Source organism: Aotus nancymaae, unplaced genomic scaffold (genome assembly GCF_030222135.1).
Source record: "Aotus nancymaae isolate 86718 unplaced genomic scaffold, 86718_ANA_hifiasm-v0.15.2.pri h1tg000004l, whole genome shotgun sequence".
NCBI classification, from domain to species: domain Eukaryota; kingdom Metazoa; phylum Chordata; class Mammalia; order Primates; family Aotidae; genus Aotus; species Aotus nancymaae.
This window is the reverse complement of record NW_026988415.1, coordinates 28,338,429-28,365,934: the sequence shown is the minus strand read 5'-3', so window position 1 is coordinate 28,365,934 and position 27,506 is coordinate 28,338,429. Positions and strand designations below refer to the sequence as shown.

The window sequence follows — 27,506 nt, the reverse complement described above, 5'->3', positions numbered from 1 at the left end:
GGCAACTGTTCATGCTGGTGTTTCCCAAATCAGAATCCTTGAACCTCTGCCTCAGATTCATCTTGGTGCTTGCTAAACCTTCAAATTTCTGGGCCCTATTTCAGACCTGGAGAATCAGAATTTTGGAGCTGGGATCACGAAGTCTGCATAGTTACCAGGCTCCTCACATAACTCTATGCACAACAAGGTTGAGAACCTCTGCTCTATATTCTTCAATCTTCACTTAATTTATTGCCTTTTTCTGGAAAGTCCTTTCCCTTCACCTCTGCTTGGTGAAATCCTGCCCCACCCCTGGAAGCCAAACTCAAATGTGAGTCCCTTCCTGAAGCTTTCCATGGTTTCTTGTCTCCTTAACTCCAAATGTCTTCCATTGCAACAGGATGGGGGATATTGGGGGCATGAGAACTAGGGTACAGAGACCTGTTGGGGATATGAAAAGGCACATCTGGTATAGGGCTGGAGGGAAGGATGTACATTTTGCTCTCAACTTTTTATTTGGAAAAATGTTAAAACTTGAAAGTAAATTATGATGAAAGCCAGCATACCGTTCACCTAGAAATTGTTAGTATTTTACACTTTTGCAAGTGCTCTTTCTCACAAATATATGTGTATATATATATATAATACACATATGTATGTATTCAGCTACAGCATTTGAAATTAAATTGCTACCATGTTACTTCACAACTAAAAATACTTCAGCATGTATATCATAAGAACAAGAGCATTATTTCATTGTCTTGCATAATCATGTCATTATCACATCCAAGAAATTTACCATTTTAATAATAGTATTTAATATCAAGCCCATATTAAAATTCCTCAAGTTTTAATTGCCTCCAAAACATCCTAGCAGTTTGTGTTGACAGGATTCAATTAAAAATAATGAATTTCATTTATTTCTTTTCTTTTTAGTTTCCTTTAATCTAGATTCTGGAACAGTACCTTTGGCTTTTCTTCTCAATGATACTGATATTTTTGAAGAGTCCAGGTTAGTTGTCTTGTATACAACCTGGATTTGTCTGATTGTTTTTTTCATGATTACATTCAGATTAAACATTTTTGGCAAGAATACTATTGAAGCAATGTTGTTAATATCCCATTGCATCACATCAGCAGGGCTATATGTCATTGCCCTTTGCTCTGCCGTTAGTGTGCTAAATTTGATCACTAAGCTAAAATGATGTCTGCTAGAATTCTTCATTGTAAAGGTGAATTTTTCTTTGAAATTAATAAATTATCTGTGGAGTAATACTTTGACACTGCATGAATATCTTGCTCCCTCAGAATCTTCCACCAATGGTTTTAGAATCCATTGATTTAATTGCTGTCTTGACAAAGACGTTTGTCTGTTTATAATTGCTGTCTTGACCCTCATGTGTTCTGGGAGGCACTTTACTAACAACATCAATGTAAGACACATAATAATAATACTGACAATAATAACAACCACCTTCATGGAGTGAACTAGGCCAAGTACTTTATATAAATTAAATCATTTGATCCTTACACCAATCTAGTGATTTTATGAGTGGGAAAATTGAGGCTCACAGAGTTGAAATAACTTATGCAAGATTCCACAGCTGTTAAGAGTGGGAACTGGATTTAAACCCTGTTCCAATTAAAAGCCCATACTTTTAGACACTATGCTATACTCTCTAATAAGCAATAATTCTACCTAACTTCAGAGTCTTTCACCATTTTCTTTTGAAGAGTTCTAAGCCCATGGCATTCCTGAGAGTGAGGAAGCAGGGACATGGAACTTTATTTTCCTTCGAGGAGGGAACAGGGTGCAAGAGAGAAATCAATTGTCATTCTTGTAGTCTTACAGCAAGTGAGTAACAGAACAGGGCTGTTGATGGAGAGGCCTTAAGCTTTTGCCTATGAATCTGACTTTGATTTAAGAGGCAGCTGAGAGCCACTGTGATTTCTGACTGGTGCTTGCTGAATCCAGAGTGGATTCGGATTGGATTAATATCACTGTCCTCTGTGTGGGGAAATGCTGCTGCTTGATAATAAGCAGGTTTGCAGAGTTTGGTGGGAAAAACCAATGTTGCCTAATAGCCCCTTCTGTGCTTAGCACACTTGATTGACTTTCCTTAGGTTTCCAGCTCTCTGTCTAGCTTGTCACAATAAAAAACTCTACTTCTTAGAATCTAGTTAGCTCAAGAAGACCTGTGACTCCCAATAAACAGAATAAGCCTTGTAAGTGTGCTTTGAATTTATGTAGCTCAGTTTTCTCTGTAGTCTGCCAATTCTCCCCTGAGAATGCCCAGTGAAATGCTGCAAATGCTGCAGTGAACTGAAAAAAAAGTCAAAACAAACCACAGAATTCAAAAACCCTAAGACTTCTGCTTATAGGAGCCATTTGTAACTTGGGGATTTATTGTACAATTTATCTCTAGTTTCAGGTTATCCATTTGTTAGGGATAGAGGTGTCAGGAAAACATCTCTGCACCTGTTGCAAAATTTCATTTATGGCTGGAGACAGACACAGACACACATGAATAGAGTACCGTTCCAATTTTAGCGTATGTGCTGTTGAATAAAGCACGTGTACTTATAAAGTATCATTCAAGTTTAGCATATGTCCTGATAAATTAAACAACATCATATATAGACACACAAGGCTGCAAGGTTGACAGAGTCCTAAGAGGTCATCTAGCAGAGTTCTACTCCTCACACCATGGCAGTGGATGCTTAGAGCATCTCTATAATGAGATGCTCACGTCTGGGCAGCTCCAGTATTAAGCTGTTTACTAACTTTGAGAGACAACTGGCCTCAGTGACCAGCTTTTGTAACAAAGGTCTCATAAAATAAAGTGAAATTCATTTCCCCTGTACCTTCTAGCCTTTAGGGGCTACTTCCTTCTTTGGAGTCACTGAGAACAAGGGTTGTTTTTTGCCACACAGGCCCGACCCCCTTACCCTGCAGGGAATAAAACTTTTAGCACCACAATTCCCAGCCGGGACCCTCTGCAATGACACTTCTCTCCCTCTGACCGCTCCATTTTGATGGCATGCGTTTCCAAGCTTCATTCTCCCAATCGGTGCCCCTGCCACCTATACTGTGCTGCTCCTCCCTGACCACCAAGCAAGCGAAGGCTTCTGCGAGGCTGAGGCTCTGCCGGCCCACTGCAGTGCCATCACTCTGCTTGCCAAAACCATTTGAGGCAGCAGGTAAGTAAGTGTTTGGAGAAGTACCTTGGCTTTCTGAGAGGCACCAGTCTAGCTAAGGCAGAAATAGGCTCTAACTTAATAATCTGCTCATCACACACAGTAAGAGACACCCTGACTTATTCAAAGACACCGTGGGCGGTGCAGAGGATGAATAAGCATGATTCACTGCCACTCTGGCACCCGGGGCATGAAGAATAATAAAACCCAAAGCATTGTAGCTGCCTGAGTAGTAAATTAAGAGATCCAGGGCTCAGCTAGACTCTAGACATCAGTGTTACCATGGCAATAAAGGGCCCCAGCCTTCAGCAGCTATTACAGAGCAGGCATCTAATAGGCTAGTCCATGTCACAGCCAAAGCCCAAGGGGCTAGCAAAGAAGACCAATTAGCATATCCATTCATTAGGGACCTCTGCACACTTCTCTTAATTCCAATTAGTTGTTTGTTTGAACCAATGTCTCTTGCCTGCATTATACTCATTAGTGCCTTTTACCCACTAGAAATAGGCTTGAATCTCCACAGGGACCTCACAATTTCCCAAGCCTTCATTTTTCCCCTAAGGGTCTAGGCTTATACAGTCCCAAACCCATGGCCTTCAGTCCTTTAAAATGAAAGCGTCTCTCACTGTACAACTGTACTCGACAGATGGAAACTCTGCTCAGGAATGTGATGCGCTAAGGGTTCTTCCTGGAACCCAGTGAAGTGGGATCTGGGGCCATTATCTGGACCTTTCAGGTCAAGGAAACCCTCTGGTCTTAGCCAGGGAGCCTGCTGGCTACGCCTGCTGGACACTACTCAGAGGCTAGCTATTCGGGAGGGGGAATTTTGGGCACTGGGGACCACACTGGCATCGAGGTCAGGCAGTAACTCTTCCAGCTTGAAGGCCTGCCCTTCAACGTCCAGCCCAAATCCCGCCTATTCCGGGAAGCTCCCCAGTCATTGTAGCCCTAAGTGAATTCTCCCTCCTCCATGAACTTCAAAAATGACATTCTATGCTGAGCAGCATGCAAGGGTAACCTCAGGCCCTAGCTTGGCCTGGAGCTTCCTTACCCAGTGACCTCAGAGTCCACAGGTCGCTGATCTTGGAAGGGACTGGGGTTCTAGAGAGTATTCAACATTGATTGGGTGACTTCAGTGGCAAACAACTCTTAAGCTCCACTGCACATGACCTCCCAGAGTCCCTGAAGACCAAACCAGTTCCTGGCTATGGAAAGTACACAGCTGCTCTTTGACAGCTCTGGGACACCTTGTGACCTCTCCACAACCTACACAATTGTGGAAATGGCCCACAAAAACAGATGCCATAAACTAGCCCATCTCATGGTAAAGTCAAAGATTATCTGAAGGGTGCTACCATCTCTTCCTCCCTTTGGGAACAGGGAGACCCAGTCCATAAGATGGTTTCTGTTCCCAGTTACTTGCCATTGTCAGCAACTCTGTGGTTTTACTGCAGCAGGCACTCAGGACAAGGGGCTTATAGAAGTAGCTGCTAACACCTGTGCCCAAGAAATGAGCATGTAATTTTCTAGACTTTAATAATTTGCCCCTGAATTTGCTGTTATATTTAGGCGAGATTGGGCATGTTCAGGATGGTATGGCCGTAGACTCTGTTATTATATTCAAAGCCTCTACTTTCTCCCTCCCCTTGTCCCTGTGTAGCCACTGCTTCGTTTGCATCCCCATTAGCCACTTGTGGCTCCATTCTGCTGTACTGGTAAGCATATTGCTTTTTTTTTTTTTCTCCAAATTTGGCAGGAATCATTTTCCCTCCAACTAGTGTTTTGAGTGTGAACTCATATAGGTATCTGTCTTTGACATCCTATGAGATTTGGTTATTTTACCCCACCCAACAGCTGGCATTCCAGAACACAGCCCGGGCTATAGCTGAAATACATAGCAAATGTCTTGAGTATACATCAAACCCCCAATTACCCAGAATACTTAGAAACGAAAGATTCTAGAGGATGGAGTATTTTCTTACCGAAGGTCATGTCACTCCTAAACCCACTTTTGGTCCCCCTACTCTCAGTTTTTGAAATGTGGTAAAATGAATATACTCTCTTTCCAGCCTTTGTAAGACAAGACCAGTTAGCCTAGTCGTTGTTTGGTTTTGAGGTTTCCAAGGGACTGGGGATTCTCATACTTAATATAAGGAATCACACAGACTGGCCTGGAGAAGGTGTAAGAGATAGAGATCAACATCTACTGAGACCAGGTTATCCCGTAAAATATATTTTGCTTTTAATAAAATTCAAAGAGAATAATAAGTTTCTCTTTTTGTAAGTGGCCTTTTTCTCTTCAAAGAAGTATGTGAGAAGAGACACTGTTAAAGAAGAGTTCTGATTAGTAACATTACAATAAAAGGAATTCTTATTTAAAATTAACTGCAATTGAAGCTATTTTCATCAGAATAGCCTTGAATTGGAGTTATGACTAAATCTATCTAAACCATTGTGCTATTTTTCTCAGTTACGAATGTGCCCAGAATGTCACTGTCTGCAACATTTTCAGCCACTTGAATATAATGGGGTTTGATTTGTGAAAGAAGGATCACAAACTCCATCCAGGCCTTTTAGACACCCAGGCTCCAGTGGGGTGGACCAAACAGACCAAAAATGCGATACCATATTCTTAACTGTTTCTTCTAATTTTTCCTTTCATTGGATGCCACGTTGGTTTCAGGAGTTACATATGTCTGGGAAACTGACACTGCAAAGTTCTGTCTTGTTCCCTGCCCTGATGCTAAGGGATAAATATAGATCTCAACCACTACAGAAATTTGGCCAGGATTTGAAGGGGGTGTGTGTATGAGGGGCAGTGACTGATGGGGCCACTCTGACATGTGCTAGAAAAAGGCTTCCTTATGTCCAAGACCCTCTTTGGGGCAGGAAGGTATGAAGTAGGGGCCTGACTTCTAAAATCAGAAAGAATAATCCACATTTTAAGAAGCTCATGGATTGACACAAATAAGAACTATTGTAGGTGGCTTAGAGTGTGTGGGGGGTGGGGGGAGAGAGCAAAGGGAATCTTTCCTGACATCCTAGATCCTTTTGCATGAGATCAGCCTTATGAAAAAAGCAAGTTATTCTTGGCCATCTCCCCTCACCCCCAACTCCCACCCGCACCCCACCCCTGCACACACTGATAGCCAACTCTCAATTGAAAAGAACATGACTTAAGATTTCCATTGGGCCCATCATACCTCAAGCGCTGGAGAAAGACGAGGGGTGGAAAGACACATAAAGGGGGGTGGGGGGGAGGGTGAGTTGCTCATCCTCGTGACCCAGAATTTCTCCCCCTCCTTGTAATGATGAGCTTGCTTTTCCATAAGGGCTTTCCCTTGATTCAGGGAAGGGGCCAACCAATGAGAGAGGGACATGTTAGATTATTTTGGGGAAGGACTCATGCCAGGAGGGTTCACTTTTACCAGGCGCCAAGTGTCCCCAGCAACCAGTGTCTCCTGTACCAGCAGAAGCTCCAGAACTCTCACCTGCTTGCCTGCCTCTGCTGCGTCTTTGCCCACTGAACAGCCATGAGAAGGCAACTCCGGTCCAGAAGGACTCCATCCTTTCCTTACAGTTATCGCTACAGACTCGTGAGTGCCAGAGAGCAGAATATTTTGCTGCCCCCGCCTTTTTTTAATGGGGCGGGTTGGGGGCTGTGTAGACCTTGATTTATGGCTGCCTCCCTCTGGGATGGGCAGAAACAGTGACGTTTAGGGAAGCCTAGGGTTTCAAAAAGTAGCAGTGACTCCCAGCTCCTCCGGGCACCCTAAATTGCTGGATAAAAGGAGGAACCCCCTCTTCCTGTGAAACAAAGATAACAGAAAGAGAAGGTAACAGAGAATAAAGGGCTTCTAAAATATTTTCTTGGGAGTATAGAATTTGCACAGACCTTTTGGAGTATGGGAGTAAAGGTTTAATTCTAATAGCAAGAAATTTAGCCAAGAGGGAAGGAAAGAGGAAAAGGAAATGAAAGGCGCTGCCTACCCAGCTGTCTCAGTACCCTTGGGTGGTAGCTTCCTAGAGCCCAGCTGCTCTCTTTCTAAAGTGAAAATTCCAAACTATAGCTAAAATCATAGAATCCCCAATAGGAGCTGGGAGGAATCCCAGGCATCATCTCTCCAGAACCCCTCATTATGTAAAGAAGGCTGCTGTGGCTCAGAGCACAGGAGTGACTTGCAAGTTAGTGGAGGAGCCAAAGTGAAAATGCAACATCCTCACTTCTAATCTTATGCTCTTTCCATTGTATTTGCAGTAGGCATTTTCCTAACCCCCTGATCTGCCACTACCCACTGCCATCCTGCCTGCCACCCCACACTGCCCAACATACAGTCACACATACATACTTTTGGTGTCATCATTTGTCTCCAGGATGTATTACAAATTACTTGATCCAAAATTTCTTTGTATTTATTTTGCTATAAATCATTAATGTATGCCACACACAGTACTTTTTGGGGAGAGGATTTTGAAATCTTCCCCAGAGAGGATTGTGATCTGAGCCCCAGGAGGAAACAAAGCTTAAGCCATTTTTCTTTGGGTATGGCCACTTATGTAACCAGGGAATTAAGTGAAGACAGTCAACAGCCCGCAGAAGAAAACACAAATTCTTCTAACCTCCTATCAACCAATAGAAGGCTTCTCTTACCTTTTTAGCCACAATTTGAAGAATCGTTTCTTACAGCTCTGAGAACAGTTACAATCTGCAGGTGTATAAAACTGTTTCTTACTTGCCTTCTTTTCTATGTAATATTACTAAAATGTTGTGGATAATTTCAGTTATTTGTCAAGTGGTTTGGACTTTAAATGCATCAGGGGATCTTGCTCTTTCTAGTACTTGATCAAATTTAAAAAGAAATTAATACAATCCTGTGCTAATTTCTCTTTTAAAATTAACCAACCATTCACATGTTTATGGAGTATTACTCAATGCAGGGCACAAAGTTAAAATTTATCCTTTGGGTCATATACTCTTTGTTTGTATATTTGTTTATATGTTTATGTATTTAGATGGCTCAAAATGGAGTCACCTTCTGTTCTTCTGACTCTTCCCTTTTAGGGAAACCTGATGACCCCATCACATACCCACTACCATATCCCAGAACACTTACACACACTATCCCATGAGGGTAGTGCCACTTTAGGAAAGTGACAAAACAGAATATTAGGGATAAGTATTCTCATTACCAAAGAACTTTCTACTGGATTTGTTAAATAATTACACAAAGATATATTTTACACAGGATTTAATTAATAAGGATCTTTTGGGGAAAGCCTCTCTTGCAGTGTGACCATCTCCTTTACCTGGAAGCAGGGGAGAGGAGAAAAGATTTGAGGTTTCTAAAGTAAAGCTCAGGAACCTCTCATAGCCTCTCAGGTGTGAGAGCTGTGGGGACAAATTAGCTGTGAGAAGATTAATTCTTCCCAAGAGGGTAAGGCTCTAATGACAGGCCATCTTTAATGGGATTATCATGAGAGCCCATATCTACAAATAAGATCAGGCTGAGGCCTAGGCCAGCTGCCTCCTCTGTGGAAGGTTGAAAGCAGGCATAGGCAACATGGAGAGAAAAGAAAATTGTTCAGGAAATATAAATTTCTCCTCAATGAAAGGTTATACTTCAAATTCACTGAGATTCTCAGGTGCAGTAGATTCTCTGGGGGTCGTGATTGCTACCCGCTCTGATATATATGACAGCTCACTTAGGGTGACAAGCTCTGTGAGAGCAGAGTCCTGCATCAGGAATTTTAAGTCAGGCAGGTATCACTGATATTTGGTTAGGACCTACTGGGTACTTAACTGTCAGCTTTATACTGTAGAGGCCCATCAAGAGGATAGAAAATATAGACTCTCCCTCTGGGTGCTCAAAATGTAGTTTGGGACGTCAAATGTATACATAGGTTCACACACAAGTGAAAGATACTTATTTAAGAATATGTATTAATCCATTCAATGGATAAAGTTTATTTTCCCAAGCCTTACACTGTGAGCCTATGTTAGTCAGCCATCTTGATTATAAGCACCTGAAATATTTTTTTGTGTGTGTTTTTTGAGACAATGTCTCACTCTGTCACCCAGGCTGGAGTGCAGTGGCATGATCATAACTCACTGCAGCCTTGACCTTTCAGGCTCAAGTGATCCTCCTGCCTCAGCCTCCTGAGTAGTAAGGACTACAGGTACACACCACCATGCCTGGTTAATTTTTTAAATGTTGTAGATATGGGGTCTCGCTATGTTGCCCAGGCTGTCCTCGAACTCCTGGGTTCAAGTGATCCGCCTTCCTTGGCTTCCCAAAGTGTTGGGATTACAGGTGTGAACCACTGCACCTGGCCCTAAAATATTTTAGAAACACAGAACCTAAGACACTGTGTTTTGTTAATCTGCAAAGCTACCTCTAGGCACTTGTGCTCAATGTGATAGAGGAGAAACATCATTGTCCAGGTTTTCAAGAGACGCAGGTTCTGAGGCTATCAACTCCATTGTGGATTTACTGCATGGTTTTGGCTAGATCCTGCCCCTTCTTGGGGCCTCAGATGAATAAGTAAATCTTGAAGGTTCCTGTCAGATCTGATACGGTATTTTTTATAGAGCTGTACATTGTAACAAATTAGAGAGCAACTCAAGAGGGCTTATAATCAAGAGCTAGATAGTGCTGTGCAGACCTAATGCTGAGAGCTGAGCCTTGTCATTCTGTATCACTTTTACTGATTCTGAACAATCCAGTTTGCTGAGCCCCCCTCCCCTCAACAAAGGCAGCATGTTTAGCTGAGTGCCCTCTAAATGGCCTTTGAGGAATTAGGCAGGGAGCGGGCAGCACAGAGACCCTGATCTCTAGTGTTGGACACATCCAACCCCAACAGGTGCACAGGCCCTGCCACTCTTCAGACTTGGACAGCAGAGAGAAGAGAGGGCAGCCTCATTTTCTGCCGCTGCAGTAAGCCTTGGCAAACTCCCAAAGAGCAAAGATACAACTCTCTGGCCTGTGGCTGGGAGGTATTTGAAATACCACTTGGTGAAGTCTAGGTTTCTCTCTCTCTCTGTCTCTCTGTCTCTCCCCCCCCGCTCTCTTTTCAGTTTAATTTTCTTAGAACCACTCAGAGAAGATTACAGTTTCAAATCTCAAGTAATGGCTGCAATCAGTCAATCAACAAATATGTGCTGAGTATGTATTACATGCTCAGCTTTTTACCTAAGGTATAGGGGGAGACTAAGGAAGCCACGGGTTCCAGCTCTCAGATGGTCTTTCCAACCAATTTAAGGCAGGAAAAAGTTCCAACTAGGGCAATAATCATTCAAGAGAAGCAGCTAATAACTACCCATCTCTTGTTTCTTTTGGGAAGGAAGTCTAAGTTTTGAGGAGGGGTACAGCAGTTGGCCTCTCCTGATGTCTGTCCCAGGCTATTTTTAGACACAATTTGAAATGGTGAAGTTGAGCAGCTGAATGTGTACAGGGTGTTAGGATGAAGCTGGCTTAGACTGAAAATTTGCCATCATGGACACAAATGTTTAAGACTATTTCATCCTCTTCCTGTGTGAGCTCACCTCTGCTCTGATAGGCCAAAGTTAAGTGGGAGGTCAAGGCCCCAGAACAGAGTAGTGATATGAACAGTCCTTAGAGAAGAGCCCAAATGCCTGAAGCTGAGAATAAAAGTTGCACCTCTATGGAAAGAATACTGAGTAAAAATGGGTCATAAAAAGGGTATTTCCTCCAAAAGAACAGAGAGAAAGAAAATCTGCTTCTTGTAACAATGTGTATGTTTATGGGGAAGTAGAAATTTGAAGCATCTCCAAATATTGAATCATTTCCATTTATTTTTGGCTGGTGGGATGCACCATTGGACATTTGTTTTCAAATAGGGTATTGTGTTTTGTCACTGTTCCAGGACGATCAGGATGAACTGAACCAGAACTACTTAGCAGATGAAGAGGAGGAAGCAGAAGAAGAGGCTCGGGTGATGGTGATGCCCAAGTCAGATGAGGAGGAAGAAGAAAAGGAGAAAGAAGAGGAGGAAGAGGAGAAAAAGGAGGAGGAAGAGGGTCAGGGTCAGCCAACAGGCAATGCCTGGTGGCAGAAATTGCAGATCATGAGTGAATACCTGTGGGATCCAGAGAGAAGAATGTTTCTGGCCCGAACAGGTCAGAGTTGGAGTAAGTCCTAATAGTCCCAATGCCAAAGTCTGGTGTCCTTTGCTTTTGGTGTGGTGTCCAGGGCTCCTTTTCCATATGCTGGATGGGCTTGTCTGTGAACTTCTCTTTGCACTTCATGTAAAGGCAAGAATGCCTAGGGAAATGCCTTGACTGTGGACAGATTCCATCAGAACAAACTCCAAATGATGAACAATCTTGATTGTGTAACTGAAATCCACTGGGCTCAACATCAGTTGCAATGGAGAGAGACAGTGAGAATGAGTTGAAAAAGCACATGATTTTTTTAAGTTCCAGTCCTGTCACTTTCTATCCACGTGACCTTGGACTCATCATTTCCCCTCTCTGAGCCTTGGTTTCCTCACCTGCCAAATGAGGAAAACAATCCCTGCCTTGCTTCTCTCACGGGATCAGAGTGAGGCTCCAATTAGATGTTGAAACTGTAAAGTTGAAAGAACTATGCAGAAGACTTCTTGTAGGATGCGAGACTCAAATCCCTTCTAACCTAACCAAGTGTTTTTTTAAAGCCTCATCACCTGGTAATGTCAGAGAAAGAGAGCCAGGAGGAGTGTCCATGGCCCCAGCTTGTGGGTATCTTCCTCTGCTATGATAGACATGCTTGATCAATGGTAGAATTATATTCCTTAGCATTTCCTCTTTGTACAACATGCTGCCACCATTTTTACTCCACAACTTCCCCAGTACTCCCCTTCTACAGTCTTACCCACCTCTTAAACTATTAATACTGAGTCTTCTCCTTAGGAGATTTAGCCAGTGGTAAAATTCACACTTGCCATACTCTCTGCACAGCTCAGAAAAAGAGCAGCTGCTAGTTTAGAACTCAGTCAATCCACAGAAGAAAAAAATAAAGGATGCCAAGGATGAAATAACAGTCCCCTAGTGCCAAGGGTCTAGATTGCTGAAGTTGACGGCCATGTCTTCTAAAAGCCCCCTTGGCTAAGAATTCTCTCCCTCACAGTTAATGCTGCTATTTCAGCTCACTCAGGGTGAACAACCAGCTCTGTTTCCTGGAATTAGGAATAGCAGGTGTGGGGCTCTCATCTCCCTTCACCCCTCCTCAATTTCCAGCCCCACCCCTGACCATCCCACAAACTCTCAACTGGAACAAATGTACCATTTAACTGACATTCCAACATTCTGGAAGCTGTAGACAAATACTGGACACTCATTGGTGCTCTAAAGGTGCACAGCTGTTTCTCCCTTGCCTAAAGAGGACTGGAAAAACAGGTCTTGTGAAATGCAAGTGTGATTCTGGAAGGGGGAGCCTAAACAGCCAGCAGCCATTGAAACTTCACCAGATGAGCTGATGTAAATTGCTTATGTGGAAGACAATCCATAGGCCAATAAGTGGGGATGAGGGAGGAAGGTTCAAATGCCCAGAGAAGATATGGAAATGGGGGCATTACACGACAGGTCATACCCAGACTTCCAAGTAGCAGGTCTAAGTGGAGCTCAGGAATTACTCTGTTGAGCTACCCTGGGCGAGTGGTAATGTTAATGCCTCAGCCATAAAGCACATGCGTTGCTGTCTTCTTTCCTGAGAAAAAGGTGCCCACTCTTGCACTTACTAATGATGTCCCAACCTTGACATCAACCTGCCTAATATATTTAGCAGGCCTGTGAGTATAATCTGGGCCTTTCCTTTGGTAGCTATGCGGCCCCTATTCTTGGAAACTCTATGTTATTTAATTGGATACCAACAAGAATCATATGAGGTAGTAATGTTATTATCCCCATTTTACAGATGCAGAAACTGAGGCTTAGAGAGGGTAAGTAACTTGCCTATAGTCACATAGTTACTAAGTGGCAGTGCTGGGATTTCAAACCCTGGTTGGATGAACACTGGAGTTCATTCTTTTGCCAGAACACTGCCCCATCTTCATGAACTCTAACAGTGAACAAAAGGCCCTGATGTGTAGGCCTCAGGACCTGATAGGGTGTTTTATTGGGAGAAATGAAGAGTTGGGAGCATGGTTACTTCGTGGTCTATCCAAGCCTGGGTGGGGCATTGAGAAAAGAACCCTAGAGTACCTAGAGGAAAGGCCCGAGTAATACTTGGACATCCAGGGCAGAAAGTGTCAGAGGGATCAAAGGGTTCAGATGGGGATTGTGCTTGATTTTGCCTGGGGGTGGCTGAGATAACTATCTCAATCTGTCATCACCTATCATGAACTCTAGGACGCCCACTCCTGGGTGAGGCTAAGGGGACTTATTGCTAGTGTCATTCCCCCATCGACAGCTTCCTGGCCACACATCCTGGGAAAGAGGGAAGATATCTCCAAGGGAATGTACCTGTGTTCCTTTGCTTTCCCTTCATCCATGAAACTGAGTCTTTTGGTCTCCATGGATGGCTCTAGCTGTTGATCCGTTCCCAAGATGGGGATGGGGTGAACAAATGGAGGCAGAAACACAGGGCAAATCCCATTAGATAGCCAGCGGGTGACAGCCAAGTATCACAGGCACACAAGTGCTGTCATTTATTCTCCAGGGACGCCAACTGAATCAATGTGTTCGTGTTCCTGTTCTGCTTTAGTTCATCTAATAAAATAAAAAGGGTCAGTTCCATTTCCAGTCGGATTACTATGGGTTTTTTTCTCCCTTCCACAATACTTTTTTCTGGTTAGTTCTATTTGGTTCATGGTTCAATTAAAAAATTAATATTTGGATTAAGTTTGGGGTACTGCAGAGTTAAGTGGTTTGTTCCAGTTTCTGGTTCATGATTCAGTGCAAATGTGTAGTTCTGACATCATGTCATTGCTATGAGCAGAGCCAAGCATTGTTGCCTGAGAGAGCCCCAAGGAGGGCTTAAAAAGTTTCTCAGCAGCAATCTCACGCTCATTCACCTCACTTGGTTTTGCCTAACCTGGGACAAACCTAGTCCTAATACAGCCCACAGAGGGAAAATTCATACAACTATGCTTCTGGTCCTACAGCATTAATAATAATGTTAACAATACCTGATGATGACTGCCACTTATAGTGCATTTGGTGTTTGCCAGGCTCTGTGCTATGCTGTTTATATGCATTATTCAATGCTAAGAAGTAAGTACCATTATTGTACAGACTAGGAAATTGAGGTCCAGAGAGGTGAACAGCATGTCCAAGATTAAACAGCTAGGAAGTGGTATAGTCAGGATAGGATGTAAGGAAAGACCGAATTTAAGATATTGTTAGGGATATAGATAAGAATATAAGGTAAGTGCTAAATTAATCCCCATCTTACCTGTGAAGATTTGGAGATGCAAGAAAGTTCTGTAACTTGCCTAAGTTCGCAGGCAGGTGTCAGTGATTAGGTACTGTTTCCTCCTCCTCTCTTCCCCACCCTGTGTTAGTGTTCTTTTTGAAAAGCAGAGCTGTTTAAACTTTTGCTAAAGATGAATAAAATTTGAAATAAGCAGGACAGAACCTCACTTTGCCTTGATTGGAGACAAGTCCAGTGAAAATTCATCAAAAATGTGAATTATAGACTATGTGGAAAGAAATGCTGTTTCCATCACTTGCAAATACCTATAATCACTGGAACCAAGCTGCTAGGACTCTTCAGGGCACCCACTTTCATGAATAGCAAAGAATAATTTGTACTTAGGACATCAACTGTTGCCCAGAGGACTCTCAAGCAATTTGCCCTCTTCAGTACTTTAAACTCCACTCCCCTGTAATCTTGTTCATGGTCATCATTTGCTCAGCAAGCCCTTCCATCAGAGATGCTGTAAAGGTAAGCTGCAATCAGACCCCTGGCACAATCCTCACTGACTCCAAATTAGTGAAATCTGAATAAGCAAGGACATACTGAATCTGGGGAAATTTTTAAAGAGCCATTTCGTGTTTGGGTTGGTTCTGGTTCATGAGTCCAAGCAGGGAGGAAGGGCTTGTTGGCAAGCACTGACCACTCTCATTTTTGATTGCTCTGCAGGCCTGATCTTACTCATTTACTTCTTCTTCTATGCCTCCCTGGCTGCTGTGATCACCCTCTGCATGTACACACTATTTCTGACCATCAGTCCTTATATACCGACCTTCACGGAGCGGGTAAAGCCTCCTGGTGAGTGTGCCCAGATGCCCTGTGTTGTCAGAACTTGCTGGACAGAAATATGCTTGCACAGCATGTTCAGCCTCAATTAACTTTGGCTCTTCCTGGTAATGACTTAGAGATTCAATTATGAAGAGGAAAAGTAAAATGGTACTTGGCAAATTATGGTTCTTTTCATTTTGATTGCCTGGGGGGAAATGGTTTCATGGGAATTAATACAAAAAAAATCCCAAGAATGGGTTAATATATCCAAGACCTGTTTTCATTGCCAGGAGTTATGATCAGACCCTTCGCCCATAGCCTTAACTTCAACTTCAACGTTTCTGAACCTGACACTTGGCAGCATTATGTGATTAGCCTAAATGGCTTTCTCCAGGGTAAGTAAGTTTCTCTGAATAGTGGAAAGCTTTTTTGAAAGGTGATGGGTGGGAATCCAAAATTCAAAATTCACCTGGCCCAGGAATCCCAGTCTTACTAACCCAAACTCATTATGATCTTTCCTTAGTTTGCATCGCCCTTAGCACCTGTAGATACAATCAGAATTGCTCTAGTGTGTGATTGTATGATGCCTTGAAAGCATACAAGCCAATTTTCCAGCAAGATAAACTCTTTCAGGCAGAGAAATTTTTTCTTTTCTTGAACATGATACAGCACCCAGTTAAGTCCTGAGCATATCCGGTTGGCTCAATAATGATCATTTATAGATGATAATTCTGTGGGGGAGATAGTGGTGGGAAAAGAATGTTCTCCAGAGCTGGAAGATTCCTATCTTCTAAACTTTCTCAAGGTAAAAGAAGTCATTTCTTGGAGATGAGCTAATTGAAGGGAGAGGCAAGTGCCTTTATTTAACAGCATTCCAGCAAGGAGTTAGAGGAAGAATCTCTGGGTGTTGCTCCAACATTCTGATCCCAAGTATTTTTGAGGTGCCTATCTCTACAGTGTCATCAGACAAATTTTCAGAGGCAAATGAATGGCTTTGTGGGAGATCCTTCCACAAGGTAAAATCTAAGGTAGTGGCTTGGTTAAGGTTAACAGAGCACACAGGTTCTTTATGCAGCTATCAAAGAGGAGCTCCAGTGGGGTTTGCATTTCTGCACCTAATCTTTGTGGGGAAAAATGCCAGTCATTTTGGTTTGGTTGTCCTGGCCTGGTTGAAGTGGGGTTGATCCATTCTATGGGCAGCTACTATTATAACGTGTGCACTGAATTAGGAGGAGAACAATCTCTTATCATGTGCTAGGAAGTGTTATTTAAATACATAAATTCTGTCATTTAATTTTAACTCTGCATAATAAAGTTGATCATCCTCATTTTATAAATGAGAGAACTGAGACTCAAAAAGGGGAAGTAGCTTGATCAAAGTCTTCTGGCAGCAGAACCAGTGTTTGAATCCACATTTCATGTTCTTGACACTCTTGCTGCTATAAATATTATACAGGGACCAACAGCATGGGCATCTCCTGGGAGTTTGTTAGAAACACAAAATCTCAGACAACATCCTAGACTTGCTGAACCAAAATCTGCATTTTAAAAAAATCCACAGGTGATTTGTAGGAACTTTAAAGTTTGAGAAATGCTGCTTTTCGTAATTCTATGCTGCTGTCATATGACCAAGCGTTAGAAACTCAGCTTTATATCAGTAAGGCTCAGTGTTATTTTGGTAAGTCTGAGCTTCGGATTCCTTACCTGTGAAATGAGGGAGGACGGGGCTGGGTTCTTTCTGAGTCCATGTAGTTTTATTTTTAGCCACAGAAATGTTTTGGGCATCTTGGCCAGCACAATATCTTCTTTTGTTTCAGAATGCTTGCAAGGCATTGCAGATACATTGCCAGAATCCCTGCTAAGAAAATCCCTCCAAGAAGCTAGTAGACAGAGAAATATCAATTCTGACCCGATGGTGGAAGCAGGAAATGTTAGGAAAAGCACTGGTTTTTTAGTTCCTAAGAGTAGATAATGTGTCCTGCTAAAAACAAGCACATCTCTGAAATAGACATCCCAGAGTATCAGTTTCATTCCCATGAGGACTGGGATTTTGCAATAAGGGTCATGCCCATGTCACATTATTTTTAATGGAACTGCCTCAAGAGAAACAATGAGCACATGATTGCAGCCTCTATTTAGAAAGTTACTTGAGCATAGTTCTTGTTCTAAAAAAAAATTAAAACAAAGCCTTGAATTAAATGCAGCTTTGTCAAAGGAAAAATAAAAGCATAGCCACAATTGGAATAGATTTAAAATTCCCAGTTGCCAATTAATAATATCAAACCCAAGTCACAACCTGTGAACCTATTATTAGATAAGGATTCAGCAGTACATTTTGAGTTTTACCTCTGGTAGATCATAGGTGCACAATCTCCTCTGAAATCTGAGCTACTTTGAACATTAACACATGGGATTGAGTCTAACAGGACTAACTGGGCTCCATCATCTAGAATCAAATTGGAAATAATGCAGTAATTTCTAAAGCCCAGTTTTATGTATGGAATTTGGTAGCCAAAAGAGTTACCTCACAGATAGTCCCTTTAAGCTTTCTCCCTTATATATATATATATCCTTGGACACATGTTACATTCCATCCAATCTAAAGGGACATTGACCCTGAATGTCTCAGGCCTCAGTAGATAAGATCTCATGCCCTCACCTTCCCCTCAGAGACCTTGTGGTTGTCACTGGTTTCTTTTAACTTATGCTTCTATTTTGCAGTGCTAACTTCCCTCTGTAAAGGATGAAGAGCTGGCTTATTCCCTCCCCCTCCCCCTCCTCCTCCTCCTCCTCCTCCTCCTCCTTCTCCACCTCCTTCTCTTCCTCTTCTTCTTCTTCCACTTTCCTTCTGTCTCACAACTCATACTTCACACTCTCTTACAATCAGGTGCCTCTCATTGACTTCAAAGAGAGACACTGTAACTGCCTAATGGGTTCACCTTGACCACTGCCTAGACAGGGCTGATTTATCAAGACATGGGAACTGCAATAGAGAAAGGGTAATTAACACCCAGCTGGCTGTGAGGGAGACTGGAGTTTTGTTATTACCCCAATCAGTCTCCCCAGACCTTTTTTTTTTTTTCCAGTCTTGCTCTGATGCCAGGCTGGAGTGCAGTGGTGCAATCTCGGCTCACTGTAACCTCTGCCTTGGTCCCAAGTTCAAGCAATTCTCCTGCATCAGCCTCCTGAGTAGCTGGGACTGCAGGTGCGTGCCACCACACCCAGCCAATTTTTCTATTTTTAGTAGAGACGGGGTTTCACCATGTTGGCCAGGCTGGTCTCAAATACCTGACCTCGTGTTCTGCCTGCCTCGGCCTCCCAAAGTGCTGGGATTACAGATGTGAGCCACTGCACCCGGCCTCCCCAGGACTATTTCTATATTGCAATAAAATCCATGCACATTGGGTTGCCAGTGCCCTGCCAGTAGAGACAGTACCAGAGTCGGCTCCCAGCCCAAGAGAACTAGGTGGCTGCTTGGGGTGGCCTCTGGATCCACTGCCAGGTGTGGGGGCTACTGCACCATGAGCAGGTAGCCACAAGGGCAATTCCAAATGAGCCCCCAAATTTGTAACCACCCAACTGGTTCACCTTGAAACCTAAGTGAAGTTAAGGAGATTTAACCCAAGAACTTAGCCTCCTTATATATACCATATCTTGAATGTTTCAGTCCCTCTTCTAAAATATACCAATTATGTGCCTATTTGTCTCTCAGAAGTAGAAGGGACAGCATTCCAAGTTTACAGTTTATCATATCTGAAAATAAATGGTGGAAAATGGAGAAAATTTATAAAGTGACAAAGGACTCAGAGATGGATAACCAGAAGTTCCATGGGAATAAAAAGCAAGGGAACAGGCAATCAAACTGGGCTGAAGTGACTAGTTAGGAAGACTTCCTAGAGGGATGCTGCTGCTGAAGGCTGTTGGGCACCCCTGATGCCAGGTCACAGGTAGACTGAATGGGCTTTCAGAGGAGTACAAACAAGCTGTAGAAAGGAAACTTGGGAGGGAGGACTACTGAATGCATGGCCTTCCCCTGTAGCACCTGTCTAACATAACCCATTGCCACTCACACATGCTTTAGGTTATAATGACAGTCTTCAAGAGGAAATGAATGTAGATTGCCCCCCGGGGCAGTACTTCATCCAAGATGGTGATGAGGATGAGGACAAGAAGGCCTGCCAATTTAAGCGCTCTTTCCTAAAGAACTGCTCTGGTCTGGAGGACCCAACTTTTGGATACTCTACTGGACAGCCATGCATCCTTCTAAAGATGAACCGGGTATATTGGCTTTTCATATCTGGTGGTGATAAGTGAATAAATTAGATAGGAGGGCTCTGGCCGCTCCATTTGTCTTGGGCTGGTCATTTTTACTGACAGCATCAGAAATACAAACAACCAGACAAACCTATCAATTTCTTTTTCCCCCGAGCACTTCCTATGGCCATTCTTCTGCCTCACCCCTAAACCTGCCCCTTGATGGCCTCTGTCAAGAATGGGGTCCTAGGCAAGTGCAGTGGCTTGAGCTTCTAATCTAAGCTACTTGAGAGGCTGAGGAAGGAGGATTGCTTGAGCTTAGGAGTTCAAGTTTAACTTGGGCAACATAGTGAGACCTTATCTTTAATTTTTAAAAAAGCATTTTTAAATAAAGTATGGAGTAACTGAGCTGTCTGGAACAGGGGATTGACATGAGGGTGGTATGGGGGACAGTTCTTATATCATAAAAATGCATTTTTCTTCCAACCTGTCATGCCTTAGGTGTGGAGGAGCCTTATCAGTCACACTTATCTTGAAATTAGAAAGTTATTTACATCTTTAGACTTGTCTTGCTCTGGTTTCCCGTGTGTAAATATCAGGCATAAATAGAACATGGAGTAAGCTGCTTAGCTCTGAAGATGTTTTTCATTTTCTGCTTTTTGTAACATTTCTGAGAAGGCAAGATAGATGAAGCATTTGCCTGAGGAAGGATGATTGGGAGGAGGTTTAGAAAAACCCAATTTTTACTGTCAAATATGTTTTGCTAAAAAACAAAAAACAAAAACACTGGTTTTCTTTTGATAGATTGTAGGCTTTCGTCCTGAGCTTGGAGATCCTGTGAAGGTTTCCTGCAAAGTTCAGGTAAAGAACCTTTTTGAGTAAGCATTGTTAGCACATCTGTTTCATGCAAAAATGTAGTCCATCCCTTTCAGGGACATACACGTGGATGGTAGGCTAGGGAAAAGTTAATCTTTTCATAACTACACCTCTCTTTAGTTCCTTCAGGTTCTCCTCTTTTCAGAAAACATTCAAGTCATGTGTGTTTGTGTGTATAGTGTATGTGTGTGTATGCATGTGTGTCAGTGTGTCATGATTAATACTTGTGAAAACCAAAGACTGAACTTCAGCTAGGGGCCACAGCAGGGAACAACAATGTGCAAAGTCATTAATTGGGATTCTGTTTACACTTTTGCTTTTAGCTCTAATTATTTGTTTCTTTGAACTAAACAAACAGCTTTCATTAGAGTCATTAGTTCCCAGATTTTAAAACTGAATTTCACTTTTTGCAGCAATGACCAGTAGCACCGGGTGTTGCAATAACAAATGACTACAAGGGAAGTATAAACAGAACTCCATTAATATGCTAAGTAACTGCCCTTCGAGGGACCATTAACTTCTATTTCATCTGCACCAAATTAGCTCCCTTGTAGGAAAAAGCCCTTAGATCTTGGGTTTGCTTCTTAAACAGGAAGCAGCTCTCTCCTGTTCTGTGACATCAACTGCATCCCCAGCCCTGGATAGTTGTCTTGCAAATATGTGAGGCCTGGTAATTCCATTCTCAGTATGAGAAATACAGTTGAAAACTTCAGTCCTCATGGTGGCAGATCAGAAAACAGCAAAAGGCAGCATTTATTCAGCCAATATCCCACATTCAGGAAGCATTTATTGATCACTTATTATATATCAAATCCTCTGCTAAGTGTTAGAAGTGTTGAGGTAAGAGTATGACTCTATCTCTGAAATCAAGACAATCAAGTATTACAAATGCTGTGAAAAGTGAAGATGAGCTCTGAAAGGCCAGGCTGTACTTGCGAAATGAACAAGGTAGGAAGGACATTCTGTTTTCATGTGTATGTGTAAATATTCACAATGTGAGGTGCGATTACAAACTATCTGAACTGATTCCCCAGGCCTTCATGAAAAATGAATGTCATTGCTTTTTAGAAGAATGTATTAAAAGTAAATCATAAAGACCAACTTAGTTTTAAGCTAGCATACTAACTGGACAGAGTTCTACTTATAGTTCTCTAACAGAAGCTGTTTGTTTTTCAGCTTACATCAAACCTTGCTGAGAACTGTCTTTTCTAAAATTTTTAAAAGTTTTAATTATTAGTTTTAACTGCCTTCTTACAAATTTTATGTCCTTTTTTTTTAAAAAAAATTAAGAATCTCTATACATTCTATAATAATTAATACTGGTCAAATCCACACCCACTTGTGGAAATCAAGCAGGATGAGGTAATGACTAGAATAAATTAAAGAGGGCTTAGTTTGTACCAAGAACAATTACAGTATATTGACAGAAGTAATCACATGACCTTAGTAAATAATTTGCTAGTAGTGATGCACTATTTGTCCTTACTAGCCCCTAGACCTCTGCTATTTAGGGCAAGCCTAATGTATCGCAGAGTTGGCAGCCCCCTACCTGACATAATGTGGTGAGGGTAGACTTGTTTACTTTAATTATTTCCATACCCAGGTTCTTCTTGCTGACCCCTCTGACCCCACCTACTGTAATTAAGCACTACAGAGAATGAGGTCAGAGACATGAGTCTATGTGAGCCAACTGTAGGCTGTGTGCCTGTGTATCAGGTGCCTATGCACTTGATCTGCCTTCCAATAGAACCGAGCCTGCAGTGTGCAAATCGTGGAGTGGGATTCACTAAACATGTTCTAACGTATACCTCCTTCAGCTCCAAAGTCCAAGACTGGGTGCCAGGCCCAGCATGATTTTTTTGGAGAAAGGCTGGAGTTGTAGGACCTCTTTCCAGAGCAGCATCAGGTACTGCAAGCCCTTTGGATTGCTTCTATCTGGGTCCCCTAGATGCCAACAGAGAGCCAAACTGAGCACTTTTGGCCTCCTCAGCTCAGGCCTTCTGTTCAGTATTCTTTGAACTGAAAAGCCAAGGCATAGTCACTCCGTAAAAATGCTCCACTGGGGATAGGTCAGGGCTGAGTTCTGCCCCATTCTGCTTTCATGGTCTTCCTGGAACAGTTGGTTATAGGTCACACAGTGATTTCACCCGGAGTACAACTCCCTTTAGCTCAGACTCTAACCCACTCTGTGACCCAGCACCAGACATATACCTGTTTTTGCTTACAGAGAGGTGATGAAAATGACATCCGATCCATCAGGTACTACCCAGAGTCGGCTTCTTTTGACCTCCGCTACTACCCTTACTACGGCAAACTGACTCACGTAAGCTGTATCCCCTTTAGTCATTGCTGTCAGAAAGGGCTCAGCGACAAAGGAAAAGCTGGCTGAGATCTATGAGAATCAGGAGGCAGCAGTTAGTAGGGGTAAATAGCTGCTGGCCATAACCAGGAGCTCCCTCATCCAATTCTTATCACAACCACACTCCTTTCCGTATCTGAAAGAATCTTATATATGGCCTAGTTTAACATTTTAAGTTTACAGATGGGAAAATTGGGGTTTGGAAAGAGAAAGTGACTTGCCCAAGATCACACTGCTAGTTAGTGGCAGAGCCAGGAGCAGATAAGTTACTACCATTGTGCTTAAACATGTCCTAATAATCACACTTCTGTTTCTCCCATTTGAAGCGTTGGGGTAAGTCGCCAACATAGGGACTGGATAGACACTAGTTTTGGTTTAATTCATGGTGTGATTTCCAGAAAAATCATATCATACTGAGTCAGAATTGGTTTCCCCAGAGGACAATTAGATATCAGAAAGTGACTTATTAGAGAAATGTATGATTTTCCCACACTTTCCCAACTGAAAGAGAGTATGTCAGTTGCTTTGGCCATTTGTAAATTGGCATCACAGGATTTACTCAGTTCTCTTTGGGACAGTTATCATCCTGCAGTGATTATTTGATCACTTCCCTCATACCACCTCCCCACACTTAGAATTCATTGTTCTTCCACCTACAGGTTAACTACACCTCCCCGCTGGTGGCAATGCACTTTACAGACGTGGTGAAGAACCAAGCAGTGCCTGTGCAGTGCCAACTGAAGGGCAAAGGCATCATAAATGATGTCATCAATGATCGTTTTGTGGGCAGGGTAATCTTTACCCTGAACATAGAAACCTAAGAACCTCAGGGGGCCACTCCTACCAGTTCTGTTTCTGTTTTATCTCATGGTATCTCTGGAAACACCTGAATTCTTTTTCTTCAATTAGGACACAGCCAGATGGACATCTAAGACAGCAGATCATCTTTCCTTGCCTATGACATGTGTATAAAATGACATTATGGGAGCTGTTTGATTTTTTTAAAGGTAGTCTCTCCTGATGACAAATAGAGTATATTAATTTCCTTTCCTTCCACTTAAAACTAAAACCTATTCTTGCTGCTAGTAGTCTCCCTGTAGCGTAAACATAGTATCTGATAAAATTCACAATAGCCATGCAATAGCCATGAAGGAGAGTTTCTATTATGATTATAAATTCATCATGTTTTCTAAAATTCTGCTGGTTTTAGAGGTCAGATTCCTCCCAACCAGGCTAATAATCTAACCAATTTTATAAAAATCTGCCTAAGCCAGATGTGGTGGCATGCACCGGTAGTCTCACCTATTCGGGAGATTAAGGCAGGAAGATTGCTTAAGCCTGGGACGTTGAAGCTGCAGTGAGCTGAATTGCACTCCAGCCTGTGTGACAGAGCAAGATCCTGTCTCTGAAGGAAAAAAAAAAACCTGTCTGGCAAGGTTCTTCCCTGGGAATCACCACTCAGACCAACCTAGACAACCTAGACCACTGTACCTATGGAGCTTTATATCCAGAGGGGCTTAAGAAACTGCTGCCTCCCACAGACAACTAAATGCTGATTCGAAAACTAGGTTATTTTCAACTGGGGAAAAAAACAGTGCTAACAGGATATTGTTCTGGGATAGGGATGAAGACCGTCCTTGTGACTTTTTAAAGAGGTGGGGCTCACTGCAACTGGGGAGAACACATATGGATGTGATTGGTGTTTGATTCCTTGCTCTCTAAAGGCAAACATTCCTGCAAATAGGTTTTTGTCAGCTTCAGGCAGAGGAGACAACATGGAAGAAGATCCCCACCAGCTAATTCTTGTTGGGCTATTTGTTTGACAGTAGCATGATGTTTTCTGAGACCATCGGGGTGGTTACATTGACCTGCAATTACAGCTCTAGAGATTGAAATCAGAGTCTGTCAATGAATACATGACAAGACAGAACGTTCCTGCCAGGCCAGGCAAAAGCCAAGTCCATTAGCCAGTTGAGCATTTACTTTAAAAATGGCATGAGGCAGATGCTTATCCAGGATGTGGATCAGCCAGGTCACTTTGTCTTATCTTTGGTCACCTGCTCACTCCACTGCTTCTTATCACCTCCACCAGGGGGAGGGCTGGGACAAGGAGAAAAAAGGCAAGCATCAGCGAATAGTATAGTGTCTCAGGGTCCGAAGCAAGTTTAAATGCCATGTAGGAGCATCCAAAGTCTGAATCTCCTCTACGATGTTTACTTTCTCCCAAAACAGGGAACTGGCAGTCTAGTAGTGAAGACAGGCAAGTGGAGAAGTTATATAGTATAGTTTGATGAGCGTTATAAAACCAGTATGTGGAAAGCTATGGGAACATGAGGAAAAATATCCTGAGCTGAGAAAGTAGCAGACAAAATTTCACATGCAAAACCAGAGTCATGAAGAGACCACGGTGTGTCTGGGTAACTGTGAGCAGTATATGTAGCTGGAATGACAAGGGCTCAGAGGAATGGCAGGGAGTGTCAGGAGATCAAGCTAGAGGGTATTCAGGGATGGAAAGAGAACTTTGAGTTTTATCCAATAGGTGAAAATGAGTCATTAAAGCATTTTAATCAGGGAGGCTCTGTGGTCACATTTGTGTTTTATTTTATTTTTTGTTGTCGTTTCTTTTGTTTGTTTGTTTTTGAGACGGAGTTTCGGTCTTGTCACCTGGGCTGGAGTGCAGTGGTGCAATCTCTACTCACTGAAACCTCTGCCTCCTGGGTTCAAGCAATTCTCCAGCCTCAGCCTCCCGAGTAGCTGTGACTACAGGTGCACACCACCACACCCAGCTAATCTTTGTATTTTTGGTGTAGACGGGGTTTCACCATGTTGGCCAGGCTGGTTTCGAACTCCTGACCTTCAGTGATCCTCCTGCCTCAACCTCCCAAAGTGCTGAGATTACAGGTGTGAGCCACCGCGCCCGGCTTGCATTTTAGAAAGAGCACTTGGCAACCACTATGTGAAGGGTGATTGGAGAGGGACAAGACTGGAGAATGGGGAATAAGGAAGGAGAAGTTTGCAAAATGACTCCAAAGGTTTGAACTTGGCTAGAACTGGTAAGGTGGTGACATTGTTGATCAAGACTGGGAATACGAGACAGAAGCAGGTTTGGAGAGATCAATTTTGAACATTTTAGACGTGATTTTCTATTGATCAGACATTGATGTGGAGATGTAAACACATGTAGGGTTGGAAAGAAGGAAAGATGAGAACAAAAGCAACATTGGGTTAAGTGAATTCACTTAGGAAATTTTAAGCTATTTAATCTTGACAATTAAAGCCAGTCATGTAAACATCCTACACCAATCTAATCCCTAATGTGATTTTTTTTCTCTTGGCATTGTGGCAGAAAGAATAGCTGCTCCTCTTTGGAATCTCCTTCCCAGACACCTTGTAAGTCTTATTGATGGAGTAGAGGGGGGCCAACTGCTATTAGCAAGTAATAGAAGATATAGGATCTTCTATAGCAGGTTAATTGAAAATACAAAAACAAACAAACAAACAATGAAGCTGCCTCCTTTCAACCATTTTCTTTTAACAAATTCAATTTGCAAAACTAACCTTTAAAAAGACAAAGAACGAAATGAAAAAAGACAACAACTCAACTACTTGAAAATTACCTCAAACAATCAAACTCTCAAGATTCAGTAGTAAAAGATAATAGAATGTTAGATCTGGAAAGGATATTAGAGAGTGTTTAGAAAAAACAGCTTGCATTGCATCTGACTCCAGGTCCAGTGCTCTTTCTACTCTGAGCTGCTGCTTACCAGAAAGTACCATCTTGTTAAAAATCAATGAATGATATCCCAAACATTTTGAAACATATGTCAAATTTAAGTTAAAACAGTTAACATTTCACAGGAATTCTACTACTGGTGCTATATTTTATACATAATACATTATCCTGTTAAATGCATTGACTATTAGACAAGGAATTATGAATCATTTGTCAAACAATATTTCTCTTTCAATGGAATCCATTGTGTCCACAATTGAAAAGCAATATTGAAGAGTACTAAGGTAGTTTGGGTTGTCAGCTAGGACATGAAAAAAGTAGCGTTATCATACAGAACTGGATTCATTAATGTACTAACTGTTCAATAAACTTCTAGTAGATTAATTTAAATAGTTCCCCATACTGTGCTGCATCAGGATTTTATTTGTATGCCATCTGTTGCAATGTACTTGGTTTTGCTTGACTGCCAATGAGAAATACCACTTCTAAATATCTTCATGGTTTTGTCCATGCTGGACTTTGGTTATGATTTTTCGCCTTCTACCCCCCTGAAATCATTATCCTAAAGTAACCTTTCTTAGGCATCTATTTTCTGGGAATCAACATGTAACAACATTTATATTGTGTTGAGGAGTTGTCAACAACAATAAATTGAAATAAAAAAGAAATGTATGATTTTCTCCTTCTAGACCATATCGCTAATTTTCCCAAAGGAATATTGGGCAGCCATGTGGGTGGAAAACTTGACAACTGACAAGCTGTTAGTTAAATATTGTTTTTCTTTTCTCTCCCCTCTTTTTGACTTTTGGGATTTAGTTACAGGAGGATAAAACTAAAAGTTGTTTTATTTCTGGGCATTTTTTCTTTTGCAGTCTCTGTGCTCTGGTTTCTCAGAAGATGGCGTTGTGAGAGCAGCCTTTCTTTATCA

At 42.2% G+C, this 27,506-nt stretch overlaps 1 protein-coding gene across 2 annotated transcripts; it reads left to right on the top strand.

The window, feature by feature from the left end:
• The first annotated feature begins 6,630 nt into the window (after nucleotides 1-6,630).
• ATP1B4 (ATPase Na+/K+ transporting family member beta 4) lies at nucleotides 6,631-27,246 on the top strand. 2 transcript variants are annotated; one of them, XM_012475592.3, is made up of 8 exons: nucleotides 6,631-6,773; nucleotides 11,062-11,314; nucleotides 15,258-15,386; nucleotides 15,647-15,751; nucleotides 19,438-19,634; nucleotides 20,415-20,471; nucleotides 22,714-22,809; nucleotides 23,505-27,246. In XM_012475592.3, exons 1-8 carry the CDS (start codon nucleotides 6,711-6,713, stop codon nucleotides 23,664-23,666), a joined length of 1,062 nt encoding a protein of 353 aa, XP_012331015.2. In that variant the 5' UTR covers nucleotides 6,631-6,710; the 3' UTR covers nucleotides 23,667-27,246. The 2 variants fall into 2 exon arrangements, with proteins under 2 accessions (XP_012331015.2, XP_012331009.2); XM_012475586.3 differs by having other exon boundaries at nucleotides 11,062-11,326.
• The last annotated feature ends 260 nt before the right edge of the window (nucleotides 27,247-27,506 follow it).